Below are 20,364 nucleotides of genomic sequence, written 5' to 3'. Positions count from 1 at the left end.
ATCACGTGGAACGTCTAGTGAGACGACGTCATCACCAGGGTCAAACCCAATATCTGGTGAAGTGGCGGAGATATCCTGACTCCGAAAACTCGTGGGAGTGTGAGACGCCCTTTCGCAAGATTTCCCAGGCGCCGTGGACGATTTTGATCAGAAAGATCAGGACTCCCCGCGCTTTCGGGCAATAGCTAGGGATGTAGCAGAGCGATGAGCTGAGCTTGAAGATGTGACCCTGCGCTCTTGCGGTCGCAGACACAGAGCACGCGAGAGCGTTTGAGGTTGACCCATACGTTGCTGGGTGACAATCTGAAGGAAGTCAACGGTGTGCTTTGAGTTTGGCAAACTCAAATCGGAGGTGGCGCTCCACATCCACGTCCACTTCCTTGTGATTCAATGAAAGTTATACAGTGAGGAAAGGTTCCGGTGCCGTTGCACCCATCGCTCAAAGATCACTTCGTCATCTGTAGCGTCTTTGCCAGGGGCGAGCACTACAGGTATTGTCCGCATTGCGGGTATACGAGAGCCACCTCGTTGCGCACGTAGACGAGTGCAATATGCTTCCAGCGGAAATTCTTGTGGAACCAAGAAACGAGTTCGAAGAACTTTTCGTTCGGCAAGTTTATCATCCGTATTGGCCGGGGGCCCGATGATGTGGACGCATAACGATCGAGTTACCGCATTCTCCGCTTCCACAGCGGGATCCGCCGGGCGAAAGCCATATTCCACACGAGGGTCAATGACTGGTCGTGGATGGGCGCTTACGGTCAGCTTCCAGATATCGCCTCTCAGCCCCGTCGAGGGCATTGGTGATTACACCACGCTCCTTGGGTGACGAGAAGTCAGGGAACAAACATGGTGTCCGCAAGGCGCGAGCAGGGCTCGTATCACGCCGCTGGCCCAGCTTGCCTCCCTCGTCACCCCATGCGGGAGAAGGAGTGTCAGACTCGTAGTCGACCACCTCCACATCCTCAACGAGGTCACTTGTCATCGATAGCGTTCGCGGAGCGCGACGCTCGTGCATACCGAGCCTAGGATGTACACCCCTCGTTGCCGCGGATGCACTGTCCAACATTGCACCGCGTGCGGGAGACGATGTTGGGCTCTGCCCATGTTCGTTGTTAGAATCAGCGAGACTTGGAACACTTCAGTAACGTAGACACAGAGCTCATTGAGCACGGAAGTCGTTTTGCTCCAACGAACCAAGTTGTAGTGCCTAGCGGACACGCAAGATTCGTTGAGGCAATAATCGATTGGAACTGTAAATGTTCTCAATCTGGAGAGTGTAACGGGGTTACACTTATCCTGGTAACAGGGGTGTGTGTCACACGAGACGGGCATGATGTGACTGCACCCAAATAAGAATACGGTATGTGGCTGGGTAGCCAGTAATTATGCATGTATTTAGATTTTTACTATGTATATTTAGGAGAATCTGTACATTTGAGACTTAGGCAGTTTAGCCGCAGATAAAAATAACTCAGTTTTGGATTCTTAACCGGAAGTGTTGGCCTTGGGTTAAGGCAATAATTACTCTTGGAGTAAGCGGATTGCGATCCGCTAACTCGTACTTGTTCTAAGTATAGAACGAAAGGTCGGTGACCTAAATTACGCTTCCGCAAAGCGCAAAGCTATGGCAGCCCCGCTGCAACCTTCATATAATGGCGAAGTGTAGTCCATTACATCATTCTCTCCTCAAAGTCAAAAGTACCCTGATACTTTTGCATACTTTTCGAAGCCGTTCACTTTCCGATCAGCAAAGAAGAAAATCCAGCGATCAAGCCAACCTTGATGAGTGCTTTTTGCCTAAATGACAAAGAACAGTTGAACATTTCTTTCGTATTGTCGGATCAACAATCACGACGATCCAACCCGACCCAGCCCAACGCGGCTAAGCTTACCTCTTGGCGGATGTTTGATCGCCTTAAGAACAAAAATGAAAGCAAAATGGAGCGTCTGCTGCGCCCAGTCGGCGCTGGTAGGGACCCCAGTCACGAACAACCAAGTCTTGGTCGTAGTGTTGACTATAGTAAACCTACAAGTGATTCTCGTAGCTGTGGACCACATCGGGGACATCATACTCTAGGCCTAACGGGGTTCTCATGTGTCCGAGTACGATGGATAGCCCGCCACCGCCGCGCCACCGTGCTCTGTAGAAGCGTTGGTGGTTTGATATGCTTCTTTTCACGATGACGAGTCGATCAATCGTAGTGATTAACAATTGTCTCAACGGGAGTCCAATAGCGGAGGTTGGTTGAACGTGAAAACGATTGAGCGACTCTGAAAGTAGAAGAGCGCTCATCGTGGACAAATTGAAACATTGCAACGGCGTTGCTCGACGCTTGAAGATCGCGTTGAGAGCCTTTCGAAACTTGTTGCAGAGTAGAACTCATAACTCGATATTCTGACTGATGGTTCTGCCCAATGCTCGACTTTGGAGCCCGTTTTGAACTACGGTTTCAGCAGGTTCATGATGAAGTTTTCAACTCCGGAAGGACGAGGAGTCATGAGAGATGACCTGTTGCACTCTGTTGAAGAGGCAGGTTCCGTTCACGAGAAGCTCCGTGGTAATTACTATTCACACCTTAAAGCGTTGTAATTAGATAAGAAGCAATCCTTCGATGTACTTCAACGCTTGTATGTCAAACAGGGTGAAGAGTTGGTTGCTTTTCGTGAACAAATGGAGAAACTTCATCATTAGTTCGATCATCTACCAAAGATAGAGTAGGATCAGCAGATCCACTCAGAAGATACGACTTTACATAAAGCGTAAGATGTGGTGTATGCGTATAGGGATGGCAACCGTATACGGGTCACCATTGCCTTTCAACACATTAAACGGTCCAATTAATCTTGGTAAAAGCTTTCTGCTTACCTAGTTGAACGCTGTATGTTCAGCAAATTCGTCGTACAAGAACAGTGACCTTATATACTTTCTTGTTCTTCCTTCCGCTCTTATCTGCTTGTTCTTTTTGCAAACCTGAGCTTTCGCAATCGCGTCTTGAACAAACCGAACAACGGCTTGTAGCTGGACAGTTAAGTTATTGACGTGCTGTTTCTAATGACTGGTGTCGTCTAGACGTCTCATTGAGTCAAATTTCGCTTTTGACTCAGTGACAGCATTGATGTCTGAATGTGGCTCAAAAGCCATAGTTCCTCCCCCCACTTAAGGTTGAAACCTCGCCCATTATGGATACAGGTACTCTTGGATGAATTTAAATGGCAAATGACCTGTCAAGACATGCGTGAGTTGTCCACCGCAAACTTTGCAATGGAGAAAAATACAAGACATTCACTCCACTCTGAATCGACCTAGCGAACTACGCAGTACGTCCTCCAGGACTGGAGTCGCACGCTCTGTTTCACCGTCCGTTTCTGATGGTGCCGCTGTTGACATGGACAATTTGGTACCCAATAGTCCAACCCAAAGTTTCGACGTAAACCAGGTGTTACGGCCATACACGATCTCAACAGGAAACGGAAAACAACATCTTTATGGACCTTAGCTGTTTTTTCCGCAGAGATACTGTCCGAAACAGGCGCAAAACGAATCATCTTGCTGATTGGGCCCACTAACACAGAATGCTACTGCGTCACATTGAAGCCCGTACTCCAAAGCTTTAAGTGCTTTCTCAAAACCACCTACAAAGACTTTTTGGACGATCAAAATCGCACTTTGCCTGACAATTTCATCACTCATAGTGAAAAAGGTATGTGTATCATGCACGTTGGGGTCCGAGTTCTGTGTATCAACATATATCGTCTCGGTCCCAGTAGGCAGCCCTGCCACTACTGGTCGTTCCCTTTTTTACCTTTGGGAGCGTTCGATCTGACGACTATTATATCTTCCGCGGTTATCCAAACGAGCACCATGTAACTGTTGCCGACTCGACAAATACTCTCTGCAGTACCGGGCGATATGACCCGGCTTCCCACAACAGAAACTCTTTTTATCGTTGCAGTCGCTCATTGACAGGCGTGGAAATGTACGCGATTAACATTTGTTCTAAATCACCACTCGTACCGGTTGACCGGCGCGCTAGCCTTGCTACGAAGCCATTAAGCTTGGCTTGCTTTTGGTGAACTCTGGTTGCATCGCTTAATTAATGGCATCGTCGAGCGTTTTGGGAATCTCATATAAAAGACGAGAAGATGCAAATACTGACTGGGTTTCGGTAGGAAGTGAACCCTAAACGGTTCGGATTGGGCCATCATTCAAGTCTGCCATGAAGATTACAACTTGCGTTGGAACGTCATTTGGCTCGTTGACAATTTTCGATACCGAGTAGCGAGCACGCTGTGCATACTTGTGCAGGTCGTAACGACCTTGACGAGAGCTTAAAGAACTCGGTACGGGCACGGAGCTTCCTCTATGGCGTTTCAAATGATTCTTTCAACTTGACTTTAAACCGTTTGTAGCTGGTAAAGCAGTTTAGATTGGCCAAACGTTTTCTATATACTCAAACCCTTCGCACGACCTGCGAGGTCGGACATCGCGAACAACACTTGCTGCAAGGGTCCTCGTAGTTATTTTGTATTGTTTGTGGCATTCAACTCGACAAACCAGCGTGAGATAGGCTCGTTCTCTCCACATTCAATTACAACGGCATCGTTCTACACGAAGAAACAGGGGTTGTGACCTGCTTTCGAGATTTCAGAATCGCATGATGCATGAAATTGACGGCTGTGTTTTTCTGGTCATCCATAGACGACAACTGCAGAAAACAGACAACTGCAGCTTCTCCGACGACTTCACGCATCCGCTCAATTGCCATCCACTCATGTGATTACAAGTGAGGAAGCATCTCATTCATCGACACCTCAGTATGCGGTACCGATGGACCGAGTGGTACTTCAACTTTCTTCATTGTCGCTCGGAAAAGGACAAGATTATGGCTGGACTACAATGCGCGACGTGCTCAACAGCTGCGTCGTCACACTAAAATTGAGTGTCGTTGAAAAGACCACTCGAAGTGCTACCAGGTGGACGCTGTTTATACACTGTCCACTGATTACAACCCACACGCTAGTGTGACGGGGAATCGATTCGGTGCCTAATTTATAAATTAGAGTGTACAGCGATTAAATCTTAAATTCAATGACCCAAGATCTTGATTGTACGGAGCTTGAATAAAAATTGAACTTCAACTTTCGCGGAAAGTACTCAGTAGAAGGACTGCCCACTTCGAACTACAGAGACACGCCAATCTCGTCACTACACCAGATCCCCAAGTAAGAACCTGCATTATGTATCGCACAAAATGTTTGTCACATCATATAAAAATTGACGTCTGCATCTGGGAGCAGCATACTGTGATCTTCTTATATCACTTCACACAATGCATAAAATAGTAACATCATTGTGCCATCATGTAATGGCTTAGTGTAGCCCTTAGCAGCTATGTGATCACTCGATCTGGCTGCGATTCGTCACCTCTGACATGCATAAGGAGCTCTGCCCACATTTGCTTTGACTGACACTCGTCAATCTCAGCTATACTTCGCGCTTAAAATGATGCTCATCGCTTCCTTTAAGTGGTTAAGTGTACGATCGGAGCTAGCCGCACTTATTTTATAATCACAATAACTGTGACCAGTTCCGGAAGAAAGTCAGCCGGCATCCCGGCAATGTAAGCTCCTTACTCTTTGACATATCCACCCCAATTCTCTTGACGAGTATTTAATTTTTCTGACCGCACGATGTAAGCCTGATTAGGCAGTGAGAATACTCGTGACATCTGTCGCTTGACAGTACGCATGATGGAAACGTCTCACTTTCGGAGGAATCGTATCTAGGATTGCATCTCGCAAGCAAGCTCCTAGTTACGAGATTGCTGTACGCCGTCTGGATCATGCCGGGTTCCTATATCATATCATGCCGGGTTCCTACCGGTCCTGTGGTGCAGTGGTATGCTGTTCACTTCAGAACCGGGAGGTCCAGGGTTCAATCCCCGGGCCGGGTAGAGAGGGGTTAGAGTGTAATGAATAAAACTCTAGAGTACGTGCTTGACATGCCTATCTAATCAATATACTATGATTGGAAAGCGTACAAAAAGTATTGGTTGATTTTTGCGCCCATAGAATTTGAGAGAAAAAGCATAAAACAGTAGGTTTCACACCTCCCCTACCTATGGTGGACTCAACAGCTGCGCTAATCAGCATCAGACCTGATGACAACAATCACAATGCCACCATTTCTAAAATGCTTGGTCGTGCGCGAGTAGACGATGATTGCGGAGTGAATAAAAACGCTGATATATCTGAAACAGAAGACGCAGTGATTGCCGCTAAGCCACTTGTAATCAAAGGTGAGCTTCCCATTGCAATAAAGACTGAGCCGAACTGCGAATTTTGCTTTCGCAGGCAATACACTTCCAACCACTTCTCGAGTAATAGCCATCACTTATCCTCAGATTTAACGGTGTCATCCAATGACTTACCACGGGGCAATCAAATATTTGATGCCATTTCCACGACCAGTAATGACAGTCCAGCTTCACTTGATGCCGTGGCGCTCTCTGATGTTATGAAACATCTTCCGGAAGACCCACTGGCTCATTCCGGTAATCAAAGCGAAAACGGCGACCTGGTCAAAATTTCTTCTTCCTTTGACCATTCCCGCGTCGCAGTCTCGATCCCATTATCAAGATTTTGTATGTCTGACCTAACGGATGGAAGAGAAAAGAGTTTGAGTCCTTTGCTACATGAATCCTCCAAAGAGCCAAAAAGAATACCTACGCATCAGCACGAGAATGACAAACCCCTTACCGGTCGTGCAAACCATACATCCGCTACACAATCAAAACAGGTGCACAATAATTATTTATGTTCAAAAGTATCGAATATTTTACAGAGAATGGAGCTTTTGACGCCAAATGAATACGACGATCAAGAACTTTATAGCGATTTCCAGCACATGTGGCAAATTTTAATTCCAGCCAATGCCACGGCCGCACTTTTGGAGTGCCGTGGTCAGCCCATAAAGACTATCAGTAAGCAAGCGAAGTGTGTTTTATCCATACGACAACCAGTGGAATCACCTTTCAAAGACGATCGTGTTCTTCGTTTTAACGGTAAAGCCAAATGCATTTGTTTGGCTCAGCGGCTTGTCATTGCGTCTATTAGAGAATACCGGGCAAAACAAGAAGACCCCATCTATAAAAATATCGCTGATGGTATTTCACTCGTAGCTCTTCCAGCCACATCAATATCAAAAGCATTCTGTGTGGCTATTTCATCAGGAAAGAATAATAACTCAGAGATCACAAGTCCATTTACTTGGCTTGTAGAGCGCAAATTTGTGGGTAAAATGATGGGACGCCAAGGCAACATCCTTGCTGCGATCCGTAAAGAAAGTGGAGCTACAATTTATATTGACGACGACGTTGTGCCCGGAACCACGGAACGCCGAGTTACAATGATTGGATCAATTGACTCAATTGCTGCAGCTATCAATCAGATAAAAAGAAGATCTGGTGGACGTCCGGAGTTATCAGATAGCGAAAGAATGGGGCAGTATTTTGCTATTCCTTCAGATGCAACAGGTCACCTTATTGGTCTACAAGGGTCGACAATTAAGAATATTTCTGAGCGCACGGGTGCGCGTCTCCAACTTCCTTCGACTGAAGACCTGCCTCTAGGTAGTGTCAATCGAATTTTACACATCCAAGGCACGTCCAAAGAGACTGAGCACGCCAAAGAAGTCGTGACAGCAAGGTTACGTGAGCATATAGCTACGTCGGAAAATTTGAAGACGTTCGCACCTGAGTTCACCGGTGAAAAGGGTGATAAAGTTACGATCAAGGTTATTTTGCCCTCGCGAATATGTGGCCTGATGCTAGAAAATCATGGCAAACTTATTCGCGAGATTTCGGCCAAGGCAGGTGCCCACACACATTTCTTAGCTCCACATAACAGTAGAACTCGAGTCTGTGTTTTTACAGGCGAGATGATCTCTGTGCTTCGAGCACAGCGTCTTGTTTTACAAATAATTGCTGGAGATATGATCTCTTGCAAAAGATTGGCCAAGTCTCGAAAACGTAAGCGAGATCAGGCTGATACGGGCGGGCATATGAAGGATGGCGAACTTGATGAGAGTGAAGACTACGATTCCGACAAAGAGTATTGTAAGGTTACTAAACTTTCAGTCAGACAGCATACTGTACGTCGACAGGAACTACAACGGCGTCCTGGATATGACGATGGAATTAAAGACGTGTATGGTCCAAATGATTTTTTGAAACCTGAATACGAAATGGTTGTAGATCAGACAAATGATCGGCGACCATTCGTGACTCACAACTGCGACCATCATTACGATAAGAAATCACATGAATCATTCCGGAACGAGGGTAACGATCATGATGACAATGATCTCGGCATTCCAGACGCATTTCGAGCTCGAATACTGAAGCAACGAGCTATGATGCTTCGACCTCGTATTGAATACCAAGGCGCGTACGAGATTGAGACCCAAGAATGCGACGATGGAAATCAGCGAGCTATGGGTAACTTATCTCGTAACCGATCGCGTTCCGTCGTACGTCCTGGACGAAAGGTGGAAGTTGTCACGTCGTCTCTTGAATGGCGCGGCAAAATCAAGTCCAGATACCGACGCCGTAGCACTAACATTCTGTCCTATGATCGTGGTAAAGATACTAGCGTTCATCAGGACGTTACTCGAACAAAAAGATATGGGCGAAGTCATGTGAACAAGCGCCGTCGACAGTGAATTACATTTGCAAAAGCATGTTGCCAAGATTACCGTCACGTGATATTTATCGTGTTATAATTCGTTTTAGCGTCGGACTAATAGACCAGCTGCAGTGGCTGCAGTAGCGCACGCAATAAAGGATAAGCCCAAGTAAATTGGCGATTTCGGTGGCGAATCTGCAGCATCTCGTCTTATCTTTTCTATGGACGACTGAGGTGCTGGAGCAGTCGTTGCTAACGACTCTTGCATTTCTCGTTTCCCGTCGCCATCACACAAGTGCATTATGGGGCTATGAGTCTCAGTAACCCTGTGAATTAAGTTCTGACCGTTACCGAAATTTAAATGGAATCGTGCTGCCGGACGTTTAAGAATTAAAGGCGCATGAATAAAACTCTGCTGCTCATCCTCAATTTCAGTAAGAAGGAAGCTTTTTGTAGATTCGTCATCGAAGTTTTGCAAAGCAACGGGAGTGATATCAGGAAGCAAAGAGGTCTGCTGATCCCACTCCAATTCTAGCGACATTCTCCGCCGTGTGTTTCCGTCCTTAACGACTAATTGCGTGTTTGTTTCGGTCGACGCATCATTATCCATGCAAATGATGCTCTCAATATCAAGTGGCGGCAAATCAGAGCGCGGCTGTGTAATGAGCTCGTCTTCATTGTCCCGTTTCAAAAATTCAATCGGCGAAGGTGACTTACAAGCTAGCACATCTGCTGCAGTTGTCACTATATCCGCCGTCTGCCGCCTAGAACCGCCACCTAAGCTCATATCATTTGCATCTTGACGAAGAAGTTGATTTTCCATTCGAAGAGCTGCCACTTGACGTAGGGCGTCTTGCAGTAGCTGCTCTAAGCCTTCGGTCTCTTCCTGAGACTTCACTGCCACTTCCCGTCTTATGCCACTCGCTCGTCTACGTGCGCTTTCAAAATGCTCTTCCATTAGTTGGAGCGTTTCAGTCACGCGTTTCGTCTCAGCCTGTGCCCGGTTTGCCGCCACCTGAAGCTGTGTCACCGCTCGTACTTGACCACTTTCTAACCGAGCAACCAATTCGTCCCGTACCGTTATTAGATCGCGTAGCTCTTGATTTTCGGCTTCAAGACGCCGTGTCATGCAGCGCAACGAATCGCGACCAGCTTGCACGCGCTCTAGCTCTTGTGATTGCTCGTTCAGCTGTGTCATGACACATTCGAGCTCTTGTTGTGCGTAAGCCGTCTCAGCGTGCTGCTCGTGGTTACGTTGACGCAGACGAGTAATCTCCTCTGTTAGCTCTTGCTGTCGCTGCTGATCACGCTCTCGAGTTAGCTCAAGCTCTATAAACTGACGCTTTAATTCGTTCCCGCGATGTTCAAGTTGTGCCATTTCAACTTCTTGAGAGCCGCAGCGTTCGCATGAATCTATTCGATTAGCTCTGCCGCTGAAAGGGGTGAGTGAGGGACGAAGTCCTGTCCCATCGTGCAGTCCGTTGTAGCGCTGCATCTCTGCCTCTAGCGATATATTCTGATCTCGTAAACGTTGCGCTTCTCGCATGAATCGGTCGCATTCGCCTTGCGTGACCTCCACTTCGTCATGTAAAGTATCGATCTCTTCACGTGCGCATTTAAGTTCTTCAAGTAATGCATTGCCTGCTTTAGCAGCCAAACGAAGATTGTCCTGTTCTACCGCAAGCTCAAGTAGTACATGTGCCAGCTTATCTGTTAGTATGCACGTTTCTCTCGCAGTGCTGTCCACATCCATTTCATTATTATTACAAAAATGGCAAGTCACATGTTGTGTTCCTTCAGTCTGCTTGGAATCGCAATCACTAATTCTCTCACTATAAAGAGAGACATTGCAACTGCGACGCTCATCAGTTATGACTAAATCGACAATAAGTTGCCGTACTTGGTCGAGTAGACCAGCATCGTCTCTCATTCCATATTCTGCTTCTCTGCCGACCACCTGCAGACGATCGCAATGTCCACTGCTGCTCATAGTGGACAGTACCATACTGATTGGAATTCGTACACTCCATACAGACAGATCAGTACTGGAAGCCGTTGCATCTTTTAACGTCCAGTACCGTAGAGACGGTACGAAAAGAAGTATATTCTTAGTCCCATCGGTTTAAATTTGTGTTATAGTAGCGACATCGCCACGTTGTGTGCGAATAGTGTGGTACCTAGAACCCACGATTGACGATTCTGATTCTGAATTGATAAACGAATGAAGCATCTGAGTGAGGGTATTGTGATCAGTATAATTTTATGGTCTGGTTATAAGGATTGTGTTCATTTGTAGGTGAACGCCACGATGATACCGTAGACCGATGTGGCGATTTAATGCGAAAACAACAGTCGTTATCGACTAAAGCGAGGTCTTTGGACGTAAACCATCGTTCGAGTCGGAGATCGATGAATTTTGTTGAGGGAGTGATTGCGGCTAGTGAACAAGTTGGGGCAGAAAGCAAAAATAATTCGCGTCATGACAATATCCTCTCGAATTATAAGCGACGCACGCCTGAAGAATTAGCTGAATATGTATGTGTTTTTAAGTTGCTGTGATATCGTTTTGGTAGTGATTATCATTTGCCTCTGTGATTCGATTTGGCAGAGTCGACTGTGTGAGCAGCGAATAGCAAACACCCGAGGAAAAGATCTTCAAGATCGACAGTATGCTCTGGCACTCGAGCGAGAGCGTCAAGCGCGAAGTCGGGCAGCAAGTGAAGCTGCACCAGCTCAGGCTGTTCAAAGACTTCGAAAACGACGAGAAAAGCTGCGACGTGCTGCGGAAGCGGAGCTTGAGGCTCTAGTTGTACAACAAGAGTCTTCGCTCGAGGCTATGAACATTGTTCGAATGCTGTCGCCTCGATTTTTAGAGCGTGCGCAGTTCACACCCTCTATAGCCAGATATTCTGCCGAAGACGAACGTATAAAATGCCTTCTTTCGTCAAGAAATGAAGGCTCTTACTACTAAAGAATGACTTTTACATAATTGAATAATACAAGTATTATTTTTAATATCATCTCGAGCAAGTTCTGAAAAACACCAATCACATGTGACCCAGACAAACTGTCAATCTACAACGTATATTGTCCCTTTTTCACTCTTGTTTGATCTCTATGCCCCACACATAGCAGAAATCGTGACACTGCGTGTACGATTAACGCGTAACAAAACTTGTGCATTTTTGAACAGCCGACAATTATGTCAATTGTCACTGCTTTAAGAATCATTAAGTATCACGGTGGTAAATGACAAATTTGCTTATTCGCCAATCTAAAAGGGAAGACTTAATGTGTGCTATTGAGCAGTCTCCTTTGATATTTTGGACTTCAGATTCATAACCTTCGCATACACCCGACAAAATATTATCGGAATCGCAAGCAAGATGTCACGAAAGTACGCGTGTAATGAGTCAGTGGTCGTGCATATGATAAATGAAAAAGTGGATTGCAATGTTTGAGCTCGATCAAATCATTTATATCGCTTCTTGGTGGAGCTTTGGTGAGTCATGAACCCACCTGCAAAAGCGCTATTGACGCGGGCACTAGACCGAGGCAGTCAACGTACTGGAGATCGGATCATTCGAGTTGGTGAACACAGAAGGTGTATCATACACGAGTCCTGAGCATGGCTCGCGGGCCTAAACGTAGAGTGGTGTGTAACCACTGAGCGCTGCTCAAGTATCGGAGCAGTCGCTGCATGCCATGCGTGGCAAGGGTCGAGGCATCGCCAGTGACACACGTGAAGTAGCACGTAATCAACTGAGTACTGCTCACATTTTGATGAAGTTGCTGCATACCACGAGTAGCATGGTCGGACGAGGTCCGAGGCATCGAAGGCAAGGCCCTTCAGATGCTCGTGGAGTGGCACTTTATCCACTGAAAAATTCTGCAGAGCTAGCGGCTCTTCGTCGTATGTTGTTAATAACATCAGTGCTCCGGTGGAGTAGGAAGTAGAGCTGACACTGGACGACGCTGAGTGCGTGGTCCCACTGGTCTCGTCGAGACGTCCAATCTCTGTAAGGAGGGGATAAAAACGCCGTATTCTAGCTGCAAGACGCCAAGCATCGACCTTGGTCTACCGTAGACATTAGCGCACAACTAAACACCCTCGTCAACCGTATGATGAGGGCTGAAGACGGCGACCTTACCCTCGAGGCTATTCCTGCGGTCGATGCTCTTCTTGAGCTGGACGAGATGTCCTTTGAAGGGTTTGGCGGTGCTTGTAAGGTAGGCGACTTAGCCGAAGTGGTCATTGTACAACTGGAAGAAGCGATCAACTCGTCGTCGCTTCTAGATGAAGCCGTCCTAGAAAACACCAAGAGGGTGCAAGCGCACAAAGTGGATCTTTGATCCGGAAGAATTTCTCAGATCCGTACTATCCTTTGGTGAAGGAATTTTAACATGCCATCGTCAAGGACCAGCCGTCAGCCCTACTCCCGGACCGAGGTGTGCGTCATGACATCGACCTGGATCCGGGAACCAAAGACTGCGTACCCTGCCCGAGGAGCAGTGCGACGTCATTGACGCCTTATTCCGTGCGAAGCACGTCGCAGGAATGGTGCGTGAGAGTAAGTCTTCCCATTTAACACCCACGATTTGAAACCGGAAAACGAACGGCAAGTGGCGTATCACTCACGCTTACAATAAGCCCAACGCTGCCACCATTTCGGTACAGACGCCGATTCCTTGGAAGGATGTTCTCCAGAACAACATGGTTGGGTGTACAATGTACAGTGCACTCCACTTGGTTAAAAAGTATCATAAAGCGAGTGGTTTTACGCTGACAGCGGTGAGTACTCTGAGCGGCATGCTCTGGGAGTAGCTGGTGATGCAACAAGGGCTGTCAAATGCATCATCAATATTCAATAGTCTTATGATGTAGTTGTTCAGGCCCCACCGGGCGTATGCGTAAACAAACTTCGACAATATATTCGTCCACAGTCGTGCGGGGCACAAGAGGACAGATAAGGAAAACCACATCGTCCATTTGAGGGCGGTGCTCGAGTGCATTTGCACGAATAAGCTGTATGCTTTTGAAGATAAGTGCATCTTTGGCGCCGAGGAAATCCTTTTTTAGTGTGATTCCTTGGGAACCGTGGTCTTTTAGCAGAAACCGCTAAGTCGAGTCCATTGTGGAGTGGACGGTATTAAGGAACCAAAGGGCCTCCTAAGAGGCTTAACCTCGCCAACTCCTCGCACAAATATAGCGCGAATTTCGCGGAAATTGCACGGCCATTGCAAGTATTCTTAAAAAGGATGCGGGACGTTGTTGGGAGACCGAGCATCGTGAGGCTTTTGACGGGGTCAAAGACATCCTCCTTCACCCACCAATACTGGCGCACCAGATCGTCCTTTTATTGTCGTCTGTGACGCTTCGAACTTTGCCATCGGCTGTGCACTGCTGCCCGAGGGGCGAGATCGGGTGATCGCGTTCGAATCTCGTTAGCTCAAGGCTGCGGAGAAGAATTACCCAGTCCACGACAAGGAATTACTTGCGATGAAGTATGCACTTGTCAAGTTCAGGGTGCACCTACTTGGCTCAAAGCTATGTATAATCTACACAGATCATGTGTCACTACGCACGCCGACTCAGTCACCTCACCTCTCGAAAGGATGACCAGGTTGCTCTCCTTTTTTGCAGAATATTACTTTGAAGTATAAACCAGGAAAGCAGAATGCTTTGGCTGATGCGTTGTCACGCAGATTGAATTATGAGCTTGCCCATGTCACGACGCTGATGTCATCAGTGACGGATTTGATTCGCGCCGCTACACGGGTGATGGTATGTGTGTAGCGCTGCTCCAGGGTTTCGGGGGAAAGGATTTTAGAATCTCGGACAGGAAGTTGTCGTCGCGACTGCGCGCATGGTTGTACTCATATTCCTTGAATAACAAATTGCTATATTTTAGCACCGATTTGACGGATACGCCACGAATCACGATGAGGATTTGAATTATCGTGTCTTCTTTGAGACCCACAACATCTCCCTCAGTGGCCATCTCGGTCGTGAAAAGTCGTACAGCTCTGTGAGTTGCCACTACTGATGGCCTAGGTGTACAATTGGACGAGCACACATGTGAGCAGGTGTGAGACGTGTCAAATGGTGTAACCCTTTCTGAATGCGGCGGCGCCGCTGGCCAGCTTACGGATACCTTTCGGGTGTTGGCAGTCTATTAGTATGGACTTTGCGCTCGACCTGCCGAAGGACTCGGCGGGCAAAACGGGTGTGGCGGTGATTGTGGATCGTTTGAGCAAGAAGGATCATCTCGCGGCAGTGCTGGACACCATCGACGGTGTGGGTACAGCTACGCTGTTTGTGAGTCGTGTCTTCCGACAACATGGACCCCCAGAGTAAATTGTCTCTGATAGAGACCCGCGTTTCAAAAAGAAGTGTTGGTCTACAATATTCAGAGAGATGGGCAATGTCAACGGCGGACCATCCGCAGACCGATGGTCAAACTGATCGCGTGAATCACGTCGCTGAAGACGTTTTTCGCAGCCTCCGCGCTGAGACGCCGAGGCGCTGAAGCTCAATGCTGCCACTCGTAAAGTTTGCAGTGAACAATACAGTGTATTCGTCTACCGGCTACACGCCGTTCTACGTGAAGGGGCTTGTAAATTCTCGGTCCCGCTGATGCCACCATTCAATGGCTCAGGGCTTGGTGGGGGACGAATAGTCAAACGGCTAGCTGAGGCTAGCTGGTGTCAGCCCCATCACTGTCCGTAAAGAAGTCGATGACTATTTGTCTACCAGACTGAGTGTCCTACGACATGTTCGCGATGCAATGGCTAAAAGCAAGACATAAAAGAAGCAGAAGAAATGCTGAAAATTTTGAGTTTAGAGACCTGATTTTATTAAATGCTAAAATTTTATGTTACCCATGCAGTTTCTGCCGTCTTTAGACCATCCATGGTTTATCGGATTTTTCAAGGTCGTGGTTCAGCGAGGCCTTGTATACGCTAAACCTCTCGAAACGGATGAGCATCCACCCGGTATTTTCTGTGGGCTTGCTTAAGCTTACCAGAATCCGGCGCAAGTGAACGCGAAGCATGGGCGCCAGCGGCGCTCTAAGGCGCTCAGCCACCCAGTAGCTGAACTAGCAATCGGTTTTAAACACGCAGTGAAACAATTTCTGTTTCCAACGGCGCCAAGCGCTCACCTTTGTATGAACCGACACATTCGTCTGCTTAACGGCTTGGAGCCGCTCCGATAAAGTTTGATAGACCTTAACGTGAGGCAGCAGGCCCACAAAGTGCACCAAGCTCTCGAGGGCTTCCACACAGCGGTATGCGACCTCAGTAAGATTCTCGGCGGAGTGCCGCTGACGATGGCCTTGTCCTCCAAAGCTCGAAGAGCATCGTGACGGCGATCGACCATGTCGTCGTCCGCCGCCGACTCTCCTCGATGGGAAAGGTGGCGTCCACTATTACCTAGAACGCCTTGTGGGTCGAGTTCATCGACAGGGTCGAACCCAATATCTTTTGATGCGGCGGAGATACACAAATTTCGAGAACTCGTGGAAGTTTGAGGTGCCACTTCGGCAAAACTGCCCAGACGTTGTGGAAACTTATGATCAAATGAATCATAACGCTTCGCGTCGTCGTACACTACGCGCTCGGCAATAGCCAGGAAAGCCGGAGGGCCATGAGCTGAGCCCAAGCTATGGTCCTGAGCTGCTGTGGTGGTAGAGCCACCCGTGTGAGAGACCACAGAGCTCGCGAAAGCGTGCGGGATCAGCCCATACGTCGCAGGGGGCCAATCCGAAGGAAACTGGCGACGCGCCTTGTGTCTGGCAAACTCAAATCGAAGATGACATTTCACACGCGAGTCCACCTTTTTGTGTCTCAACTGTTAGCTGTATAGCGAGAGAAGTTTTCGGGACCGCTACAACCATCGCCCAAAGAGCTCTTTGTCAATAGCAGCGGTTTCATCAGGGGCGAGCACTACATATATTGTCCGCATCGGAGGCTCGGGAGCGCCTTCTCTTTTATAGCGAACCCGTGTGCGGTACGTATCCCCCGAGGAAGCAAGAAGCGAGCTTGGAGAGTTTTTTGTATGTCAATCTCAGTCTGTGTGATATCTAGGGGCCGATCACGTTGACGCCCAACGATCGAATGATCGCGTCCTTCACTTCTATAGTGGGACCCTTCAAGCGAAAGCCGAATTCCACACGAGGGTCAAGGACCGACCGTGGATGTGCACGCATTAGAGCCGCCCTGCGGAGCGAATCGCGCTGCTGTTTCTGTGCCACGTAGAGTTGATTGGTTATGACACCCCTTCCCCCACAAGTGAAGAGCTAGGGAAAAGAACACGGCGTCCGCAAGGCTCGAGCAGGGCTCACGTCGCGCCGTTGGGGCACCTCACCCTCTTCTTTTACAATCCTGGATATGGAGTTTCTGACACATAGTCGACCTCCTCTTAATTCTCGACGTGACAATCCATCGCTCAAAGCGGGCGCTGCGCGCGGTCGGGAGAAGACATCGTAACTTCCTTGTTGTTCGTGGGACTTTGTCGCTGACAATGCGCTGCGCGGTACTCGGTTGCCGAGAGCTTGGCTGGAACCTCCCTTGAAGCCGCAGACGTGCTGTTCGAAACTGCATCTCGTGAAGAAGGCGAAGAAGGGCTCTGCCTGCGGGCATTCTCGGAATCAGCGAGGCTGGGTGTCTTTCGTGTCCTCGACATAAGGCTCATTGAGCAGAGAATGAGTAAAGAAGGTTATAGGATGTAGTGGTGTCTTAGACATGCGAGCCTTGTTCGAGGAGACAGTTGAATGTGAAATGTAGGTGTTCGCAATTTTGATGAGAAATAGTGTGACGGGGTTTCACGTGCCCGGCATAAAGAGTGTGGGTCACGCAAGATGGTGTGACCACAAAAATAGTGTGATGTCACTTAAACAACAAGTCAGTATGTGGCTTAAGCAGCCAGTAGTGATACATTTATCTGGGCTTTACCATATCGATGGGAGATTCTATAGATTTAGATTTAGGAGGCTTTGTCGCAAATGAAACCGAGAAATACAGTTTACATTTTTAAACGGAATGGTTTATTAGCGGTTTTAGAACTTCTTGGGGTAGGTGAATTGCGATCCGTTACACTCGTACTATTTCTAAGTATAGAACAAAGGTCACCACCTTAAGCAAGGTTCCTCTAAGCGAAAGAGGTACGACGGCCCCGCTGTAAATCGAGTGGTCGAAGATGTGTTGAGGACCTTCTGCGCGAAAATTGCCGCAAAAGGTAGGTTGTTGTTACCATTGTCTGAGTCTTTATAGAAAATAATTCGGTCTATTTATTATCTGGGCTCATGTTATTTCTTATGAGTAGCTTCTGATACTCAAAATTTCCGCGGTGTGCGATGGATGGTTTTTTCGATGTAAGTGTGGGACGATCTGGGCAAATTGTTGCTTCTTAGATAGATACAATCATTTATACGAATGTGAAGCGCAAAAGGACACATTGGACTCATTCATCATAAATCGTGTGAATTTGCTTACGTGGGTGAGACACACTGGCAAATGCGCAAGATCTGCAAAAGGTATAAGCAGAGAGACGAGTTCGTCAGGACAAAATATAATTGTGGAGGGTTACGAACTACTTAGAACTAAGAACCTATCAGACGATGCGGTCTCAAGCTTGGCGAGCTCGAAGGTATTACCTCGCTTTATCGGTCTATCCGAGTAGTGTCATGACATGGGAATGCGCACAATATTGACCTACCAAGCTGGCAAAGGACCCATCCGACGTTCTACGAAAGGCTCTTCAAGCCCTATCATCGCGATGACGCAATTCCTATCCTGGATATATAACCGTCTTAATCGAAGGTGGCTTTAGAGCTACGGCTTCGGCACGAGGGTCGATGGTGGGACCCATTGGCGTCGTCGCCTCAGCATCGCCCTCGAAATGATGGGAATAATCCCGAAACCGAGCAAGATCCCTTGGCAGGATGCCCTGCATCATCAGCGAAAGCAGCCGCAACAGGAGAGAGAACTTGCTGATTCTGCTCCAATCGATGGATCCGATCGTCCCCAGGTGAATTTTCATCACGCCAGGCGAAGTCGCGAACTTCGGAAGCGACATCCTTCAGGCGTTATCGCGTCGACGACACTCGATATGTCTCCTCGATCAGCCGCTGGTTCATCAGCAAGAAAAGCTTCTCTACCTTCGTCAAACAAAGTTCCAAGGCCGACGGAGGCTATAGATCAGCCACAGAAGAAGCAGAGGAGTCGGCCGCTTTGACCACCTCCTCCTCTTTTAGGTCGACAAGAGAATTGAAACTAACACACCGAGAACGTGGTGGCGGAGCGGAATGTCCGCGGTCAGAAGGAGCTTTAGGTAAATTTGCAGGATTATCTAGCGAACGAGAATGCGTGGGAGCCTCGTTGTCGTCTTCTTCGCGACTGTTTCAGTATCGTATGCGCTTTGGATGCGGTTCAAAGATGGGCTCCACTTCGAGAAGATGTAGCTTCATTTTCTTCCGCAGTACCTCTCGTTGTGAAGCTGGCAAGTGACAAAGCGCATTTCACGAGCATCCCCGATATCAAAGTGAACCAGATTTGCGCAGTCGAATAAGCAACCAAAAGCGCAGAAGCGTACCTTCAACAAGTCAGCAGCGGTGCTTTCCCGTTGGGTGCATGAACCCATGTCCATAACTGAGTGTCGATTGTCTGGATAAAATCCAGATTGGACTGCTGGACGTATGGAACATACGTGAGACTTCGTGGTACACCTTCAACGCAAGTGATCGGTCCGACGGCGTAAAAATAAGTGACTAGAGACACAACTGCAGCATTCATTATCCAAAAAAACCATCGAACTATCAGGTGGACCCACCGCAACCCGATGGTCAAACCGAAAGCGTGAATCGCGTCATCGTAGACGTTCTTCGCAGCGTCTGCGCTGAGACGCCGAGGCGCTTGAGTGCCATGTTGCCACTGGTATAGTTTGCACTGAACAATGCAGTGCATTCATCTACCGGCTCACACCGTCCTACGTGAACGGCTGATTCACCCTCGCGTCCCTCTGACGCCGCCATCCCATGGATCAGGGCTTGGTGGGGGAGGAATAGCCAAACGGCTAGCTGATGTCAGCTGCCTCAACATCAAATAAGTCGATGACTTCTTGTCTACCAAACTCAGTGTCCTACGACATGTTCGCGATGCGATGGCTGAAAGCCAAGGCCTGCAGAAACAATGTGCAGATGAAAAAGGAAGAGGCAAAGTGGAAAGCTTTAAGGTCGGAGACATGGTTTTATTTAGCTTTGAAATCCTTCCCCCACATGCAGCCTCTGCTATCTTCCGGACAAAGCGTTGTTCACGGTTTATTGGACCGTTTAAGATTGTGGCCAAGCGGGGCTTAGTGTATACGCTAAACCTTCCCAATCGGATGCGCACCCACCCAGTGTTTAACGTGGGCTTGCTCAAGCCGTACCGGGGATCCGGCGCATGTGAACGAGGAAGCGTTGGCGCCGGAACGGATCCCACGGGCCCTCGGCCACTCTGAAGCTGAACCAGCAACTGTTTCTAAGCACGGAGTGCAACAACCTGAAGTCTAATGAAGCCAAGCGCCCAACCGTTGCCTGCAGCGACGCATTCGCCTTCTTGACGACTAGGAGTTGCTCCGACATTGCGTGGTAGTCCTAAAGGCGAGGCAGCCGGCGTACGACGCGCTCCAAATCA

At 48.1% G+C, this 20,364-nt stretch overlaps 3 protein-coding genes across 3 annotated transcripts; 2 read left to right on the top strand and 1 right to left on the bottom strand.

Annotated features, from left to right (window-relative positions):
• Positions 1–6,124: 6,124 nt before the first annotated feature.
• On the top strand, positions 6,125–8,725 carry PHALS_10679 (far upstream element-binding protein 3-like; the record flags this gene model as incomplete). Its single annotated transcript, XM_024726145.1, has 1 exon — positions 6,125–8,725. The coding sequence occupies one exon, from the start codon at positions 6,125–6,127 to the stop codon at positions 8,723–8,725; it is 2,601 nt and encodes an 866-aa protein (XP_024576851.1).
• A 66-nt stretch (positions 8,726–8,791) lies between these two features.
• On the bottom strand, positions 8,792–10,678 carry PHALS_10678 (uncharacterized protein; the record flags this gene model as incomplete). Its single annotated transcript, XM_024726144.1, has 1 exon — positions 8,792–10,678. The coding sequence occupies one exon, from the start codon at positions 10,676–10,678 to the stop codon at positions 8,792–8,794; it is 1,887 nt and encodes a 628-aa protein (XP_024576850.1).
• Positions 10,679–10,909: 231 nt separating this feature from the next.
• Positions 10,910–11,659, top strand: PHALS_10677 (uncharacterized protein; the record flags this gene model as incomplete). Its single annotated transcript, XM_024726143.1, has 3 exons — positions 10,910–10,928; positions 10,985–11,223; positions 11,297–11,659. The coding sequence occupies 3 exons, from the start codon at positions 10,910–10,912 to the stop codon at positions 11,657–11,659; spliced, it is 621 nt and encodes a 206-aa protein (XP_024576849.1).
• Between the last annotated feature and the right edge of the window lie 8,705 nt (positions 11,660–20,364).

Source organism: Plasmopara halstedii (assembly GCF_900000015.1).
Source record: "Plasmopara halstedii genome assembly, contig: Scaffold_525, whole genome shotgun sequence".
Taxonomy (NCBI): Eukaryota; Oomycota; class Peronosporomycetes; order Peronosporales; family Peronosporaceae; genus Plasmopara; species Plasmopara halstedii.
This window is presented reverse-complemented; position numbering and strand designations above follow the sequence as displayed.